Here is a 17,633-nt window from a genome sequence, read left to right on the forward strand (position 1 = left end):
TTTGAATTTATTGGCCTTGGCAAAAATTGTCCTATCCTCCGCCTCTTGTGCCTTTCTCATCGCCTCTAGTTCTGCCGATGCCAGATCTTCACCGGTCGGCTGAGGGCCCAACCTCGAGGCAAACAAGGCTGAGGGCTGAACGAGGTCGTCCCACTTGGCGCCCTCATTCTCCCTCCATGCCTTCACCTTCTTCACCCTCTCCTTTGCCGCTGCCCCCAACCTTGGCTTCACCGACTTGGTTGGCACTCTCCACACAATGCGCACTCCTACTCCCCTATTGGCGGACATGTAGAACTACCGCGACCTCCACCCTTTAATTGACGACGGCAACCCCGCCACCAGACCTTTCCCTATCGCCGCTTGTAAAGTGACCCAAGTCTTTTGCTGGCCCGAAGCCTTGTAGCATGCAAAAAACTCGTCCACCGTCATTGCAGCCCCCTCGTTCACCCGCGGCCACGCACTTGCACAGGCCAGTAAAATCTTCCACGCATTGGGCATTAGTTGACCTGACGCCACCTCCAACCATTTTAGTACATCCACTACCACCTGCGGAAGCGACAGCCTCAACCCCCCATTCAGCGCCTCCTCGTAGAGGGCAAACTCCCCCGGTCGGGCATTAGATGGCCTCTCCTTCGGTGTCGGCAGCTTTAACTCTATTTTCGCGGGAATCTGATATTTCTCGCGCATATCCTCCAACTCCTTCGCGGTAAAGGTCGACTTGTCGGCCTTCGTGTGCCAGTGATCTGGCTCAACCTGACTGATTGGCTTCACAGCCACTATCAGCGTTGACGAGCGGGGTCGCCCTACCGGTCCCCTCTCACTCTCTACTCGCTTCTCCGTCTTGTATTGCTCCGCCAGGTCCACCGCGTCGTCGTCCCCCAAGGCATCTAGTCTCACAGTAGGCACTTCCTCTCGAGCCATCTCTCTGGTATGCCTGCGTATAGCTTCAGATGCTGGTACAAGGTAGTTCACAAAATGTTACAAAGGCGTATCACTCGACGTAAAGGAGTTACTCTTGGAATGTTTTGGTTTTTTGCAAAAAAGTAGATAAAGCGCATAATGCCAAAGGCCCAAGGTTTGCCTGTATTCCAAGGGTCACAATTAAATTTTGCCAGCTTGAAAATTTTCAAAAAATCTGCCAAAACCGCCTTTTCAACACCCTATGTTAACCTACACTTTCGTTTCTTGCCTAACGCCTAACCTCCTCCATCACGGGATTCCGCCACATGTACGACCACGATCCTCTGCCCCCTTCCTTACCCTGTCTTTCCATTTCAAATCACCATGTGCCCTGCCACTCCTCGAGCCCCGCGCACCGCCACTTGTCCCTCCACTCGGTCACCTTTCGCGGTCGGCCCTCCTCATAGTTAGTCCCTCCACTCGGTCACTCGTCGCGGTCGGCCCTCTTCATGGCGGGTCCCTTCACTCGGTCACCCTTCGCGGTCGGCCCTTCTCATGGTCAGTCCCTCCACTTGGTCACCCGTCGCGGTCGGCCTTCCTCATGGTCGGTCCCTCCACTCGACTACCCGTCACGGTCAGCCCTCCTTATGGTCGGTCCCTCCATTTGGCCACCCGTCGCGGTTGGCCCTCCACTCGGCCATCCATCACGGTCGGCCCTCCACTCGGCCACCCTTTGCGGTCGACCCTTCTCATGGTCGATCTCTCCATTCGGCCACCCTTCGCGGTCGGCCCTCCTCATGGTCAGCCCCTCCGCTCGGCCACCCATCACCGATGGCCCACCTCTCCATCGGTCTTCGCCCCGCCGGTCTCTCACAACTATTGTTTTCTTCATTATTCCCTTCGTTGGACTAAAGCTACACTTGGGAATGGGGGACTACTGACATGGGTAAGCCCATAAAGGTTATAGCCCACTACTTAAGGCGTAATACATAATTCAAATAATAAAGTCCAACGTTGCTGGAGCTCAACATAGCATTAAGAACCAATGACATCTAAACACGTGGCAAGAAAAGGACAAGCCACATAAGCAGACAAAGATCCTGCAAAGTTATTGCACTGCACATCGGCCATTAATGAAGCTCCTTACAACATTTATTGAGATAACCCCTCCCCGTTGAGACAGAACGGCCTCACCATGAACAAGGCAAGGTAGAGCATAGACTTTCGGCTAAGATGACAGGTCGGAAGGGACAACGAAATGATTACCAGAGAATATAAGCAGACGTCGAAGACAAGAAGAAGGTGAAACTTTTTATCTCTAATCTATCTCTACATTCCACCTCTTTTTCTAACTTACTCGTCGAAGGATTCGCTGGGGGACTCCCCGTTCCCCGTTGAACTCTTGTGTAGGTTCCTCTGTGGACTTGGTACCTCGGACACTGATTTGGGAAGCGTGGATCAGTCTGACCCGTTCCATCTGGAACACGCTGGATCATCATTGACAATGTTTATGGGTATAGATAGGTATGAAGTGTTTGAGGAAATGCCACACTAAAATTGGGGCAAAATAAAATTGGGACAACAAAAAGAAACAAAGAAAAAATATGTTGAAATTCATGATGGATATATGAGAGAGAGAGAGAGAGAGAGAGAGAGAGAGAGAATTTGGTGAAGAATACTACACATATGGCAGGAGAAAAGAATGAGAAAAGAGAGAGTTAAGGATGATGGATGAAGAGTGGTGGGCACAACTAGGGGTGGGCGCGGGTTGGTTGCGGCCACGGAACTTCCAATCCGCCATCCGTCCGCCAGATTGGCGGATTGGAGAAAATCAATCCGCATCCATCCGCCAATCCGGCGGATGTGGATTGAGCGGATTGGCGGATGGATGCAAATCGGTTTGGCGGTTTAAAATTTTATAAATTTTTAACATAATTCAACTTGTGCACTTCCTCAAAAAAAAAAAAAAAAAAAAAAAAGAAAGAAAGCATTATAATCAATGATTTAAAAAAGTATTACAATCACTGTATACCTTATCTAAAGAAAGAAAGTTTAAAACTTTAAAATATCACGATCACTGCATGCCTCATCCATATATTACAATCACAGCATGATTCTTCCACATAAAGTATTACAATCTGTGATTTTTAAAATATAATAACAATTCAAACCACCAAAACCATGAACAGAGCAGTAGTTGAGATTGTATGTATCTGTATTGTTACATCTATATATGTTTTTGAAAACAAAAACCAACCAACATATATCATATTTTCTATTTATTATTTTTAGAGTTAGATTTAAAAATCAAAAAATATAGATAAATAATACGTTTATTTTTTTCAATTCAAAAAATATATTCAAGTTGAAAACTTTTTTTCAACAGAATATTTAAACTCTTTTTCAATTGAAAATACAAATATAATATTTAAACAAATTGAAAACACAAAATCTTATAAATTACTAGGGGTGCTCGCGGTTTGGCGGTTTGGCGGCTCGGTTGCGGCCAAAGAAATCTCAAATCCGCCATCCGTCCGCCAAATTGGCGGATTGGAGAAAATCAATCCGCAACCGTCCGCTCGTCATCACGCATCCGTTCAAAATGTGGCGGATCGGTTCGGTTTGATCGGTTTTGGCGGATCGGTATATCCGCTGCTCACCCTTAGGCACAGCATGAATTCTAGTGCTGCTACTGGCGGAAAGAAATCATGGAGAAATTAGATTTTAATTTTTTTTGTCCCCTCAAAATATATGTACTTAAATTATTATTTTTAAAATATATGTATAGAGAAAAGTTAGATTTCATATTTAGTGTGTTTTAATGTCTATTATAATCATTTTATTTCATGATAAAATTGTTATTAAAATTTTATTTTATTAAATGTTTACACACAGATGAAAAGTAAGGGTGGGTGCCAGTGACGGAGCCAAGAAATTAAATTAGAAGGGGCACTTATTAATTACAACATTAAAAAAATTTCGAAAATATTTCACATAAATTTTTATGATTGACTTCAAGAAAGATAAAAAAAATAATAATAATCAGTGTGTTTGGTTTGAGTTTTTTGAATTAAGTTTTTTATTTTTCATTTTTTTTTGTTTTTAGTGAATATTTTTAAAATTTTAAATATTTTTTTTACTTTTTTAGATGCATCTTACTTAAATGTGTCCAAAAAAATAAAATATTTGTGAAACAATATTTTTAAAAATTAATAAATACATAAAAATACAAAAAATGTACTGATTTTTCATAATTTTTTTTTAATATTTTTGGTATTTAGTGAATTTTTTAAAGATTTTTTTCACAAAAATTATACTTTTCAATTGTATTTATGTTAAGTGTGTATAAAAATAAAAAATAAAAATTGCTTAAAATATTAAAAAAATCAGTAAAAACAAAAAAATACGGAAAACAAAAAAGTAGAATTTTCTGAAAAGTGTTTTTAGAAAATTCAAACCAAACAAATTGAATGTTATTTGTAATTAGTGTATCATGGACAATATTAAAAAAAGTCATAGATATAAAGTTGTTAAATAAATTATATAATGATAAAGTTATTTTTTATACAAATATTCGTAAAAATTTAATATAATAGTCATATCATGTCATCATTGACATGTGATATCACCATTGACATGTGATATCACCAACCAATAGTAAAGAAACACATGAAGGATAAACCCTACATATCAAATGTAACTAACAATTCAATAAATTCTATATTTTCATTGAGATTAATTATATTTGCATGTCAATAATGATCGACATCACCATTAAATTGAAATTTTCATAGATAATAATATCGTAGTATCTTTATTTTCAATCAAAACAATCATTATTGTTCTTATAATTTTAAAAATGTCATTAATATTTCACTCTAAATAATATTTTTATAATTTTTTTTATTTAAAATATTTTCTTTAAGTTTGTCAAAATAAAAATAAAAATCCAAAACCCAGGGGGGCACGTGCCCCCTAGGCCCTCCTTTCCTCCGCTCCTGGTGGACGTAGGTTGGTTGCGGTCACAGAATCTTCAATCCGCCGTCCGTCTGTCAGATTGGCAGATTAGAGAAAATCAATGCGCATCTGTCCGTCAATCTGGCAAATGTGGATTGAGCGGATTGGTGAATGGATGCAAATCGGTTTAGTGGTTTAAAATTTTCAATATAATTTAACTTGTGCACTTCTTCCAAAAAAAAAAAAAAGTATTATAGTCAATAACTTAAAAAAATATTGCAATCATTACATGCCTCATTCAAAGTAAGAAAGTTTGAAATTTTAGAATATTACAATTACTGCATGCATCATCCACATATTACAATCACAGCATACCGCATCCACATAAAGTATTACAATGGGGTGTTTGACAAAAGCTTTTTTTAGCTTTTTGGGTTAAAATTCATAAAATGACAAAATAGACTAAAATAATTAATAAAATAAAATGTTACATCAAATACATAATCATTTTACTTTTTCTTTCACAAATATCACTTCCAACTACAAAAAAATCAAACTATTTTCCTAAACAAAAAATTTTTAGCCTACTCAAATAGTCAAAAACTAAAATATCCTACTAAAATAGCAACTTCCCAAACCCTCACAATATGTGGTTCTTAAAATATAAAAACAATTTAAACCACCAAACCATGAATAGAGTAGTAGTAGAGATTATATGCCTCTGTATTGTTACATCTATATCTGTTTTTGAAAACAAAAACCAACCAGCATATATCATTTTATTTATTTATTATGTTTAGAGTTAGATTTAAAAATAAAAAAATATAGATAAATAATACATTTATTTTTTTCAATTCAAAAAATATGTTCAGGTTGAAAACTCTTTGTTCAACAGAATATATTCAACAGAATATTTAAAATATTTTTCAATTGAAAATACAAACAGAATATCTAAATAAATTGAAAATACAAAGCCTTACAAATTATTAGGGTTGCTCGCGATTTGGCGGTTCGGTTGCGAACAAATAAACCTCAAATTCGTCATCCGTTCAAAACTAGAAGGATTGAAAAAAATCAATCTGTAACCGTTCGCTCGTCGTTATGCATCAATTCAAAATGTAACGAATTGATTCAGTTTAATCGATTTAGATGGATTGATATACCCGCTATTCATCTCTACTGACGTGTAAAAAATAAAATTTCCTGTGATGCACGGAGAGCATGGGTGGGGTTATAATTTGCCCACCGACGTGTGGAAATATCCCGGAGTGCACGGAGAGCATGTGTGGGGTTATAATTTGCTACCTTTTTACAGGATGAAAATATCATGTGTATGTAAGGATGTGAAATAAAATCAACTCCTTTTTACTCGTGTTGAATATCGAACAGTACATCTCAATCATGTAATGTATCTAATGTTATCATGTTTTGATAAATTTCTCTATTTTTTACCCCAATGAATATCAAAGAGTACATCTCAATTATCTATCTGTTACATAAATTATTTTTCTACATTTTGAAATGTCTCAATCAATCAATTAGCAAATTAAAATTGTCATAACTTATGATTAATAATTTGAAAAATTTACAAATTAATTTAAAATTTTATTTTTAAACCGTTCAATCGAACCATACACATTCTTACATATAATATAACTTTTTGGTTTTCTAAAATGGGGTAAAGTGGTATGTTAACCATCAATCCATATGAGGGGATTAACAATTCCAACTCTCCCATGGGAATGCTACTCCTACCATGGGAGGGGATTCATACTCCAATGAGATTGCTAATCCCAGGCATTTTGTTGCACACAAAAATAATTTGATAAAAAATTTCTTACTTTCATGGTTTTCTTTTTTTGGAATAAAAATAATTTTTTTAGTATTTATTTTTGTCAATCTAAATTTGTAATTTTTTGAAAAAAAAATTAAGAAAACAAATTCTACAAACTCAACCAAATAGAATTTGAAAACAAATTCTCAAAACTCAATAAAAAATCTGAAATCCGAATGACTTTGGAATTGCTTTCCAATTCCACAAGGAAAAGAAAAGAAAAGAAAAGAAAAGAAAAAGCTCTATTTTTACAAGTTGTAAGATGTATAATATTTATTAAGGATTTTTATTGATAAATCTCATTTAGAAGTGTTCTAATTCAAGAAGTTTATGAAGAAATTTTTTAACCCACTTAGTCCCATGTATTTATACTTTTATTCCATAAAAGTCATTTTTCTTGATTTACATTATTTTCTTAGACTATTATGCCATTATATTTAATGTTGATATTTAATGTGGAGAGAGAAAGGAAATGACCAAGACATAGGAAATTTCATACACAAATTAAATAACATTGATGTTATTATTTTATATTATTATATAATGTAAATATATTTTTAATTGACGACAAATTAAAAATAATGTGAATATTCTCTCTCATTTGATGTGAATATATTTTTAATTGACAATACATTAAAAATAATGTGAACATTCTCTCTCATCTGATGTGAACATTCACAATAACTTTCCGAAAAATTCTCTCTCATCTAATGTAGTGATGTGAACGTTCTTATTTTTAATTGACAACACATTGCATTTACATACAAGTCCCATTTTGTGAACTTATAATCCATTAGGTCATAGATAAAATTATTTGCTCCTTCAAGTCCCATTAATTTTTAATAGCTCAATTTACCCATCCAAACCCCCTTCCCTCTCCACCAAATTCATCGACGATTTCTCTCTCTCTCTCTCTCTCTCTCTCTCTATTAATGAACAAACCAACAAAAAGAAGACCCAGGAGCACCTGTAGTTGGAGACTTTGGATGAAGCTGTGGAGGCAGAAAAGATGGGGCAAACCACATCCAGAACCCTATTAAATTCTCAGCCATCTCTTTCTCCCACTTTGGCAATTATACAATATAGAAACCATTTTAAAAACCAAATACAAATCCCATCTTCTCAGAACTGCTCAAATTGAAAACCATTTTGCAATGACGGCTGTGTGTTGGTGTGGTATACATAGTAGTTCAAACGTCGACACCTTCGTTGGTTTACAGGTGTGTCATGGTTTTTTTTGCAACGTTGATTTTTTTGTTTGTTGGTGGCATACCGAGCTCACCGATCATTGCCAAGATATTTCGGTCCACCATTGAAGGATCTTCTCTTCTTGGTTTGAGAAGGAGAAGTCTTTGCCTTTGCAGACGTCGTCCATGGATTGTGATTGTTTGGCTGGAGAGAGAGAGAGAGAGAGAGAGAGAGAGAGAGAGAGAGAGAGAGAGAGAGAGAGAGAGAGAGAGAGAGACTGGGTTTAACTAGGGAAAGTTGAAAACTAAAATCTAAAGAGATGGATGATACAATGAAAAAAATAGAGAATAAAGTTTTTTTTTTTTTTTCCTGATACATCAGAAAGAATAAAGTTGAAAACTAAAATCTACGCTATTATTGCCATAGCATGGGGTAAAATTAGATTTTTGTAAACTCTATGCAATTGTTGTAAGTCCGAGAAAATTATAGAAAGACTACATTGTTTTTCGGAATTCTAATTTAAAATTAAGAATATTCTCAGTTTATAATATTCTCAATTTTAATCATAAAAAAAATTGAGAAAATTTTCAAAATTGATAATTATAAATTTCTTAGTTTTGATAATATTTTTAGTTCATACTAAAAAAAATTGAGAAATTTTTTAGTTTTGATAATTATAAATTGAGAATTGAGAACATTCTCAATTTTGGGATTAGAGGGCAAAACGTCTTTTTACCTATAAATGGGACTTATTGGTTCAAAAACTTTTTGACAGGACCAAAACTACCACCAAATATGTAAATAGGACTTTTTGGTAATTAACTCTTAACAATTATGTGAACTTTTTCTCTCATCTGATATGAACGTTCACAACACCTTTTTGAAAAATTCTCTCTCATCTAATGTAGTGATTTGAATATTCACAACATGTTGTATTTTTAATTGACAACACATTCTTATTCACAACATGTAGCGATGTGAATGTTCACATTCGTATGTTTTAGTATGAATATTCACATCATGTAATAGACAACACAATGAGAAAAATTCATTTCAAATTAATATGAATATAATGATGTGAATATTCATTTCAATTACATGATGTGAATATTCACATCATATAATTGACAACACAATGATAAAAATTCATTTCAAATTAATATGAATATAATGACAGTCAACATCTTGATGCATGGAAATTACCAAAATATAATAACAATCAACATTAAATATCAGCATTAATAGAGGCATGAGAGATTAGAGGTGTTTTGGTCTTCTTAGCTCAAATAGGATCTAATGGAATAGTAAAAAATAGGGGTGAGCAGCGGATATACCGATCCGCCAAAACCGACCGAACCTATCCGATCCGATCCGCCGCATTTTGGATGGATGCGTGGTGACGAGCGGATGGTTGCGGATTGATTTTCTCCAATCCGCCAATTTGACGGACGGATGGCGGATTTGAGGTTCCTTTGGCCGCAACCGATCCGCCAAACTGCAAGCACCCTTAGTAATTTATAAGATTTTGTGTTTTCAATTTGTTTAAATATTTTGTTTGTATTTTCAATTGAAAAAGAGTTTAAATATTCTGTTGAAAAAAAGTTTTCAACTTGAATATATTTTTTGAATTGAAAAAAATAAACGTATAATTTATTATATTTTTTGGTTTTTAAATCTAACTCTAAAAATAATAAATAGAAAATATGATATATGCTGGTTGGTTTTTGTTTTCAAAAACATATATAAATGTAACAATACAGAAACATACAATCTCTACTACTGTTTTGTTTATGGTTTTGGTGGTTTGAATTGTTTTTATATTTTAAGAATCACATATTGTAATACTTTATGTGGATAAGACATGTTGTGATTGTAATATGTAGATGAGGCATGCAGTGATTGTGATATTCTAAAGTTTCAAACTTTCTTTCTTTGGATGAGACATGCAGTAATTGTAATACTTTTTTAAGTCATTGACTGTAATATATATATATTTTTTTGTTGAAGAAGTGCACAAGTTGGATTATGTTGAAAATTTATAAAATTTCAAACCGCCAAACTGATTCGCATCCATCCGCCAAACCGCCAATCCGCTCAATCCACATCCGCCGGATTGGCGGACGAATGCGGATTGATTTTCTCCAATCCGCTACTCTGACGGACGGATGACGGATTGGAGGTTTCGTGGCCGCAACAGACCCACGCCCACCCCTAGTAAAAAAGAATATGAATTAAATAAAATAAAACTCTTAGAAAGATGACTTACGGAAAAAAGCTCCCTATTTATTTTTATTATTATTATTATTTTATGAGATGAGATCATAGTAAACTTCAGAATTCAAATTACGATGGGAATGGGAAAGCTTAAGAAACAAAAAGAACTACTATGAAATTCAATTCAATTCATTCATTCAGGGATATATATATATATATAGAGAGAGAGAGAGAGAGAGAGAGAGAGAGAGAGAGGAGGGGGGGGGGGATGGATTTTCCGGAGGAAATTATCATGGAATTACTTGTGAGATTGCCTGTGAAGTCGGTTATGAGATTCAAGTGCGTGTCAAAGGGGTGGAACCATATGATCTCCAATGCTGCTTTTCGTACGACTTATCTATCTCGACATGGTGAAGTTGAACAACCCTTTGGATTCTTTTACCATCGTCCAAGACCCAATTTTACGTATCACGGACCTTCCATGAGAGGTATTGGACCAACCAAGTTTATCAACACCACTAATGCTGCTGAGAGACCAGAATTGAAAAATCTAGATTATTTGCACGAGCTCGGCTACATATTAGTCTCGTCCAAAGGCCTTCTTCTACTTAGCCCCGATCCTATGAGTTATTATGTGTATGATTTCGTTTCCAAAATGCATGTCGAGCTTCCGAGAACCCTTAAGTATTCTTATGTTGATGTTGGATTTGTCTGCAAAGAACAACACAAACAAGGTAGTTATCATCTCAGTTACAAGGTGGTATGTATAGGAACAACCCACCATGAGCACATGTACAAAAGCAAAACCCGAAAACTGGAAACTTATTCATCAGAAACTGGCAAGTGGCAAATTTCAATCATGACAGCCATATCAGAGTTTGGTTTGGGTCTGCATTTCACAGCAAAAGTGATAGGAGGTGTGTTTCACTGGTTTGAAGTTGAGGGCTTAAAGCTTGTTGTATACAATCCAGATGATTCAGAGGGACACGTAAAATTGATTGAATTGCCCTCTGACCCGGGTGTTCCTCTACTCAGTTCGCAAGGTTTTGGGGGAACACATGACAATGAATGTCTTCAATTTTATGACATCTACCAATCCATTGATGTGTGGATACTGAAGAGTAAACAAGAGGGTGTGGTGGAAGCTATTTGGATGAGAAGGGATGATATGGTTGAACAGAACCGGTGGATCTTAACTCATAGAATCAAGATGGAGCTTCTTCCATCTAAAATTGGAATTTCTTTTCTACATCCTATCGCAATTTGCCCATGGAATCCAGGCTTAATTTTCATGTGCATATTTCTCAGACCAAATGAGATTGTGTCATATGATCAAATTTACCAATAGATTGAAATCGTGTCATATGATCTAATTGATGGAAGGGTTGAAGTCATCTCTTCTTCTTTTACGTCCCTTTTCAATGGCCAGTGTGGCCCTGTCTGTAGTTTAATCACACCATGAAGGGGTGGTGGCAGTGGTGATGATGGTGAGAGTGAAAAATATGTTCTCAAATAAATTCATTTTACAGATTGCTTGAAAATTTATCTTTTGCATGGATGAAGGAATTCTCGTAACATCATTGTGCATTTGATGCTGATTTTGGGATTTCATTCTGGAAATATCCGAGATTACATGACTTGTTAAAGCAGCTTCAACAAGAACAAATACAGTATGATCTTCAAATGCTAGCTCCAAATCACCAACTAGTATTTGTTGCCCATAGGCCTTTGTGCTTTCAGAGAAGTGATTAAACAAGAGACAAACATACAACAAACCAATTCAAAGTAAAAACCCAAGAAAAGAAATGAGTCACCAAACATAAATTACTTGCAATTTTTGATTGAGTCACACACAAAAGTACAATGACTAGGTTTTTTATGCCACAACCTGTGTCCACAAAATGTTGGTGTTTCTCTCCCAGTTCAAGCGATGAAGCATTCTTGTTTTCATTCCACTTGTTTTCAGTAAGTGCAAGCAACACAATCAACTCGTGGCTTCATTCCACTTTTTCTCTGCAACTGCAAGCAGGTTTCAGACCAAATGTATAGAACATGTTGAGGCATATATTGTACCAAGTGCTCTACGCTCAGGTCAAGTTGAAGTGCGAATCTATGGTGCAAAATCTCTTGCCGCTGGTAAAGTAAACATAAACTATTTTAACCAACAAAAAAGGTAAGCATATAGTTCAATGAGAAACTGGACTTCGAGTACTTCTAATATAGAAAAGCAACAAAAAAGATAAGCATATAGTTCAATGAGAAACTGGACTTCAAGTATTTCTAATATAGAAAAGCAACAGGCAAGACTTAATAGAAAATCTAATTATTGGCTTCACAATATTTTGCTGGACAATATATCAGTGCATTTTAATGGCAGAATGAAAAATTTTCTCCTTTGTTTGGCATCTCCCTTCCAACATTTGGTTTACTTCTTACTCAACATTTGGTTCACTTCACCCGTGTTTTGTTCCATGTCCAGAGAATGCACATGACGTTCAAATATAAGATGCAACTCCCTATTGCTTTTGAGCTATAGTGCAACGGAGACAACAAAAAGTCCATTACACCCCATGATGACAAAATTACATTTTTAAACCAAGCCAACTCAAGCTACCAAGTACCACGATTCTTTAAACCCAAATCAATCTATTTTTGCTTTTCTTTTTCTTCTCCGTGTTCTTCTTCACAATCTGACAAGCCCAAAAGCTGAGCTCATCAACATTGAATTCAACTCGGTTGATTGTTTGTAGGTCTTGAACAGTCTTTGGTGGACATGTCTTCAAGGGTTGATGGGAAATCAAGGGAATTTGAGAGGAATTCTACGGGGGCTCACTAACTTATATTTATAACACACACATAAATATATATATGGAGAGCGAGAGGGCATGAAATTTACCTGTTCAAGAGAGGAAAAGAAATTGGAGTTGAGAGAGAAACAAGGGGTTTGGACTGTGCTGGGGATAAAGGGGATGCTAGCAGCGATGGAGATGGAATGGTGGTGGGTTGAGGAAAAAATAATTGCAGCGACATGGATTTAATTAGAAATGTTCACACAAATCAATTACAATTAAGTATTTTAGCAAATCAATAATCAATTACATTTACAAATTTTAGTTAACAAATAAATAAATAATAGAGTTGCGCAAATATGGTTTTTGTTGAATTATAATTGAAAAGAAAAAAAAAATACCAGTAAGGATTGGAAGGGAAGGGGGCTGATGAAGTGCAGTGATGGTGGCAATTGTGGTGGTTGGGACTAGAGAGGGGAGACATAGTAGAGTGGGAGAGGGAAATTGATCAATGCTGATAAGAACCAAAAGCAGTTGGGGGCGAGAGAGCAGAGAAGAGAAGTGGGAGAGAGAAACAGTAAAAACTAGTATGCCATCGTGTGAGGACTAGAGGGGGAAGAGAGAAGAGAAAATTAATATAGTAAGGGTGCAGTTGGTGGACGTGGGGGGGGGGGGGGGGGGAGTTTGGGGATGGGCATTCTGTATGTGGCACATACAGTTAAATTGGACCGTACTTTAGTCCAGATATACGTTTATAGTTGAATGCTGAGGTTATCCGCACATAAACCAAATCAAATGCGTAATAAATTTTTGCCATCTGCAACACAATGTTAAGGCAATAAAAGCAGTTGATTGACAACCTTCATAACTATTATTTGTTTCCAAATTAAAAAAATGAAACTTCAACCATAAAGAGTATATATTTGAGAACCTGACAAGTTCATTATTCAGCTGCCAATAAAATGTTTTGGAACCAGGCAGCACCCATATCATGTTTGGAACATTACAACAAGCAAAAACATTATAACATAACAAAATAAGTGAACCATTAAGAGCACTACTATGACCACACCATGGAGAATGTATTTGAGCAAATATAACCCAAAAGCTTCACAAAGTATTCAAGAGCGGTATCACAGAAAATCAAAGAATCAAACAGGCCATAACAATATAAGTTGAAAGTTTATAAGAACTCTAACCTTTGGAAGTAGATGGAACCACAACAATATGCATGTTTGCATTGTTTGGAGGAAGATCTAACCGAAGCGGATAAAGCTTTTTATTCAGTGGATTACGCAAACATACAATTATATCCTCCAGCCCTGTTTCTTCCTCCAACTTTTCAGTCAGTTCCTCCAAACCATGTCCCTTAAAATTAAAAGAAGGCGCTTCCTTGCCCTCCTCAATCTTCCCATTGTCATCCACTACATTGTAAGAAATAATCCGGCCTTCAGACTTCACCGATGAACCACCAATTGAATCACTTGACTGCATATACATATGTATGAAGACATCCATGAAAGAGTGCGCGTTAAAATTTCCATACCATGAATCACATGATTACAAGAAACAAAATTTGGTTTATTTTGCATCAAAAAAAGTAGAAATATTTCCATTTCCTAGGAAACTAAAACGAAATATTAGCTGAATTCCAAAATTCTAATGTCTAAACATACCGAAATATTTAATTTAATTTTTTAATTTCTTTAATATTTTCTTACAAACCTTTGTTTCCTAGCTTATAATATTGATATATTCAACATGTTCAATTATATAATTATTGAGAACATATTAACAATTATATAAATTTTAATTTTTATTCCCAAACAATTTCAAAAAAAAAAATAAAAAATCATTTGCCATGTTTTCCAAATGTTTCAAAAAATGTTTCCCAGAAGATTTTTGTTTCCAACACCATTGCACCAAAACAAAATTTCAATCCTTGCGTAATTAAAACAAATAATTGAAAGAGAAAAAAAAAAAACGCAATGTAATTGAATCAAACCTCGATTCTAGCCGATCTGGGAGACCTAAGATGGATAGTAGGTGAGCTGGGTTCTGACCCAGAATCAGACGCCACCGCAGGCGGCGGCGGTTGAAGTTTTTTAGGTGGCGGTGGTTCCGGCAGCAACTCAACAACATCAACTTCCCACATTATCCAACCAGTATGCCTATGAGGAATATCATGCGTAATCGAATTCCTAAACGGTGGTAACCCCCCATTTGCTCTCAGATAATTACCGTACCTCGTTTTGAGTCTAACCTTAAGCCCATCTCGTATTGGTTCCCATTCAACCTTCGAATCCAATTTTCTCGGCATCGATTGAACCACTCTCCGACCCGTTACGCCGAGGAGGAATTGCTCGTCTGTGGCGGTGAGGTATTTGCCGTAACAGCTCTTTAATCGGATCACATTGTCGATGCCTTCGACGAATTCGACATTCCATTTGGCTCTCTTGACCGAGCCGTGGCGATCTTGGCAGACCGATTCTTGATCATCGTCGGCTAATAAGTACTTGTCGTGGTAGCTTCGAAGACGAATCGATTTCGCTTTTAGGAAGAGCTCCATTTTTTAAAATCAACAGAATCGATCACGAATCGAATTGAATACAAAGAAATTGATTCATATGAGCATTGTGGAATGGGTTTGGGATTTGGGATTGAAATGTGAATTGATAGAAGAAGATGACAATGGAGGAAATGGCTATTGATGGAGGATGCTGTCAGTAGGGTGTGGACGGTGCGGTTTGGCCAGATAAACACTGAGGACTCGTTTGGTAATAGTTTAATTTAAGGCCTCGTTTGGTAAGAGGCTATTTTAGTCAATTAGTCAAAAAGTTATTAAATTAGTCAAAAAGTTAATAATTCATACCAAAAAGTCAAAGATTCTCTTTTCTCTCTACTTTTTGCACATCTTTTCGTAATTAGCCAAAAAGTTATCCCAAACATACAAGTTTTTTTATCTACCTTTTTAGCCAAATAGTCAAAAAGTTACTAAATTAGCCTGTTCCCAAACGAGGCTAGTCAATTTTTTGGCTATTTAGTTAAAATATGAACTAAAAAAATTAGTATGTTTGGAATGATTTTTTAGCTTTTTACGAAAAGATGTGCAAAAAATAAAGAGAAAAGAGAGTTTTTGACTTTTTAGTATGAGTTATTGACTTTTTAGCTAATTTAGGCCCCGTTTGGGACTTACCTTTTTAGTCAAAAAGTAAAAAAATTACATTTTTAGCCAAAAAGTCAACAACTCATACTAAAAAGTCAAAGATTTTCTTTTATTTCTACTTTTTGCACATCTTTTCGTAATTAGCCAAAAAGTTATCTCAAACATATAAGTTTTTTTTACCTACTTTTTTAGCCACATAGTCAAAAAGTTACTAAATTAGTTTGTTTCCAATCGAGCCCTTAATAATTTTTTGACTTTTTAACTAAAAATAAGGATTCTCAAATGAGGCCTAAATTTATAAAGAGTAATGATTCATCCCCCTTTTCTCCCCACCCCCTTTGACCCCCCTCTCTCTCATTGGTTACCTTTTCTTTTTCTTTTTCTTTTTTTTTCCTGCTCCACCAATCACCCCCTGCCACGTGGCAAGGGGGTGAGGGGGTGACCCCAAAAGGGGGTCCCAAGCATTATTCATTTATAAATTGAACGGGAATTAGTGGATTGGTGGAATGACAAATTACGATTCGAGTGATTTTGGGTGAATTTATAGACTAAATAATATTTTAATTAATTATTAAGTTTTTGTATAATATATAATAGGGTAAATTATAAACATAAATTTGTTTAAAATATGAATTTATTTTTGTGGTTTGAAAAATTATAAATATCTTTTCGTCATAATTTTTTATTTAACAGAATTAATTAAAAAAATAAAATTTTTAACTGTTCACCTATATAATAATAAAATTATTTGAATTATTAATTGAAATAAAATTTTAACATTATTAAAAACTGTTAATTAACTTGATGATTTATTAATAAAATGACTTATTTGTTATGAAATTAGAAACTTATGGGGCATCATGTAATTTCTAGAACCACAGGAAATAATTTATAATTTAAATAAATTTCAGGGGATGTGTTTGTAATTTACCTATATAATATTAATTTGTATAATATTTTTTATATGTATAATACAATCTAATTTTACATAATTTTTTTGTATATATAATTATTAATTTGTAATAAATTTTACATAGGATTGTTTGGGGTGTCCTAAATAAGTGTACTCTTTGTCTTTTTGGACTAAAAAGTTGAAGAAAAAAATATGAATGTTTGGGTTAATTTTTTGACTTTTTATAAAAAAATGTGTATTAAAAAATTGTATAAATAAGTGTGTAGGAGAAGATTGTGATGGAAGTGATGAAATAGCTGTACGGTGAGGGACAGCGGGTGTAGAGCGGGGGAGGTGAGATGATTCCCTGCTTTTTCGGGCAGTGAATTGAAGGTGTTGTTCGGCCTGTGGGGGCCTACCGCGGGTCCCGTTTTGCTAATCAAAATCGTTTGATGTGTAGAAATCGTCGAGTACTATATGCTTGTAAAAAATCACGTTAATCGGATATCGATAACTATTTGATCGGATTAGTTTTTTTTTTTTTCAATCGTTAACTATAACACCATTCATTTTATAAATTTTAATTTATTTGTTCATATAGTTATCGATATCTGATCAATGTGATTTTCGATAAGTATATAGTAAACGGTCCAGATTATTAAAATAGGACCTGTGATGGCCCCCACGAACTGA

At 35.4% G+C, this 17,633-nt stretch overlaps 2 protein-coding genes across 3 annotated transcripts; one reads left to right on the top strand and one right to left on the bottom strand.

Moving 5' to 3' along the window:
- The first annotated feature begins 10,361 nt into the window (after positions 1-10,361).
- Positions 10,362-11,441, top strand: LOC114312851 (F-box protein At5g03970-like). Its single transcript, XM_028259136.2, has one exon. The coding sequence runs from the start codon at positions 10,362-10,364 to the stop codon at positions 11,439-11,441; it is 1,080 nt and encodes a 359-aa protein (XP_028114937.2).
- Positions 11,442-11,659: 218 nt separating this feature from the next.
- LOC114312852 (uncharacterized) lies at positions 11,660-15,645 on the bottom strand. Of its 2 annotated transcripts, none has more exons than XM_028259137.2 (3): positions 14,888-15,645; positions 14,082-14,370; positions 11,660-12,245 (listed from the first exon to the last, which is right to left on the bottom strand). In XM_028259137.2, exons 1-3 carry the CDS (start codon positions 15,449-15,451, stop codon positions 12,181-12,183), a joined length of 918 nt encoding a protein of 305 aa, XP_028114938.1. In that variant the 5' UTR covers positions 15,452-15,645; the 3' UTR covers positions 11,660-12,180. The 2 variants fall into 2 exon arrangements, with proteins under 2 accessions (XP_028114938.1, XP_028114940.1); XM_028259139.2 differs by having other exon boundaries at positions 11,660-12,226; positions 14,888-15,644.
- Positions 15,646-17,633: the final 1,988 nt, after the last annotated feature.

This window comes from Camellia sinensis, chromosome 4 (genome assembly GCF_055761805.1).
Source record: "Camellia sinensis isolate YWXY chromosome 4, ASM5576180v1, whole genome shotgun sequence".
NCBI classification, from domain to species: Eukaryota; Viridiplantae; Streptophyta; class Magnoliopsida; order Ericales; family Theaceae; genus Camellia; species Camellia sinensis.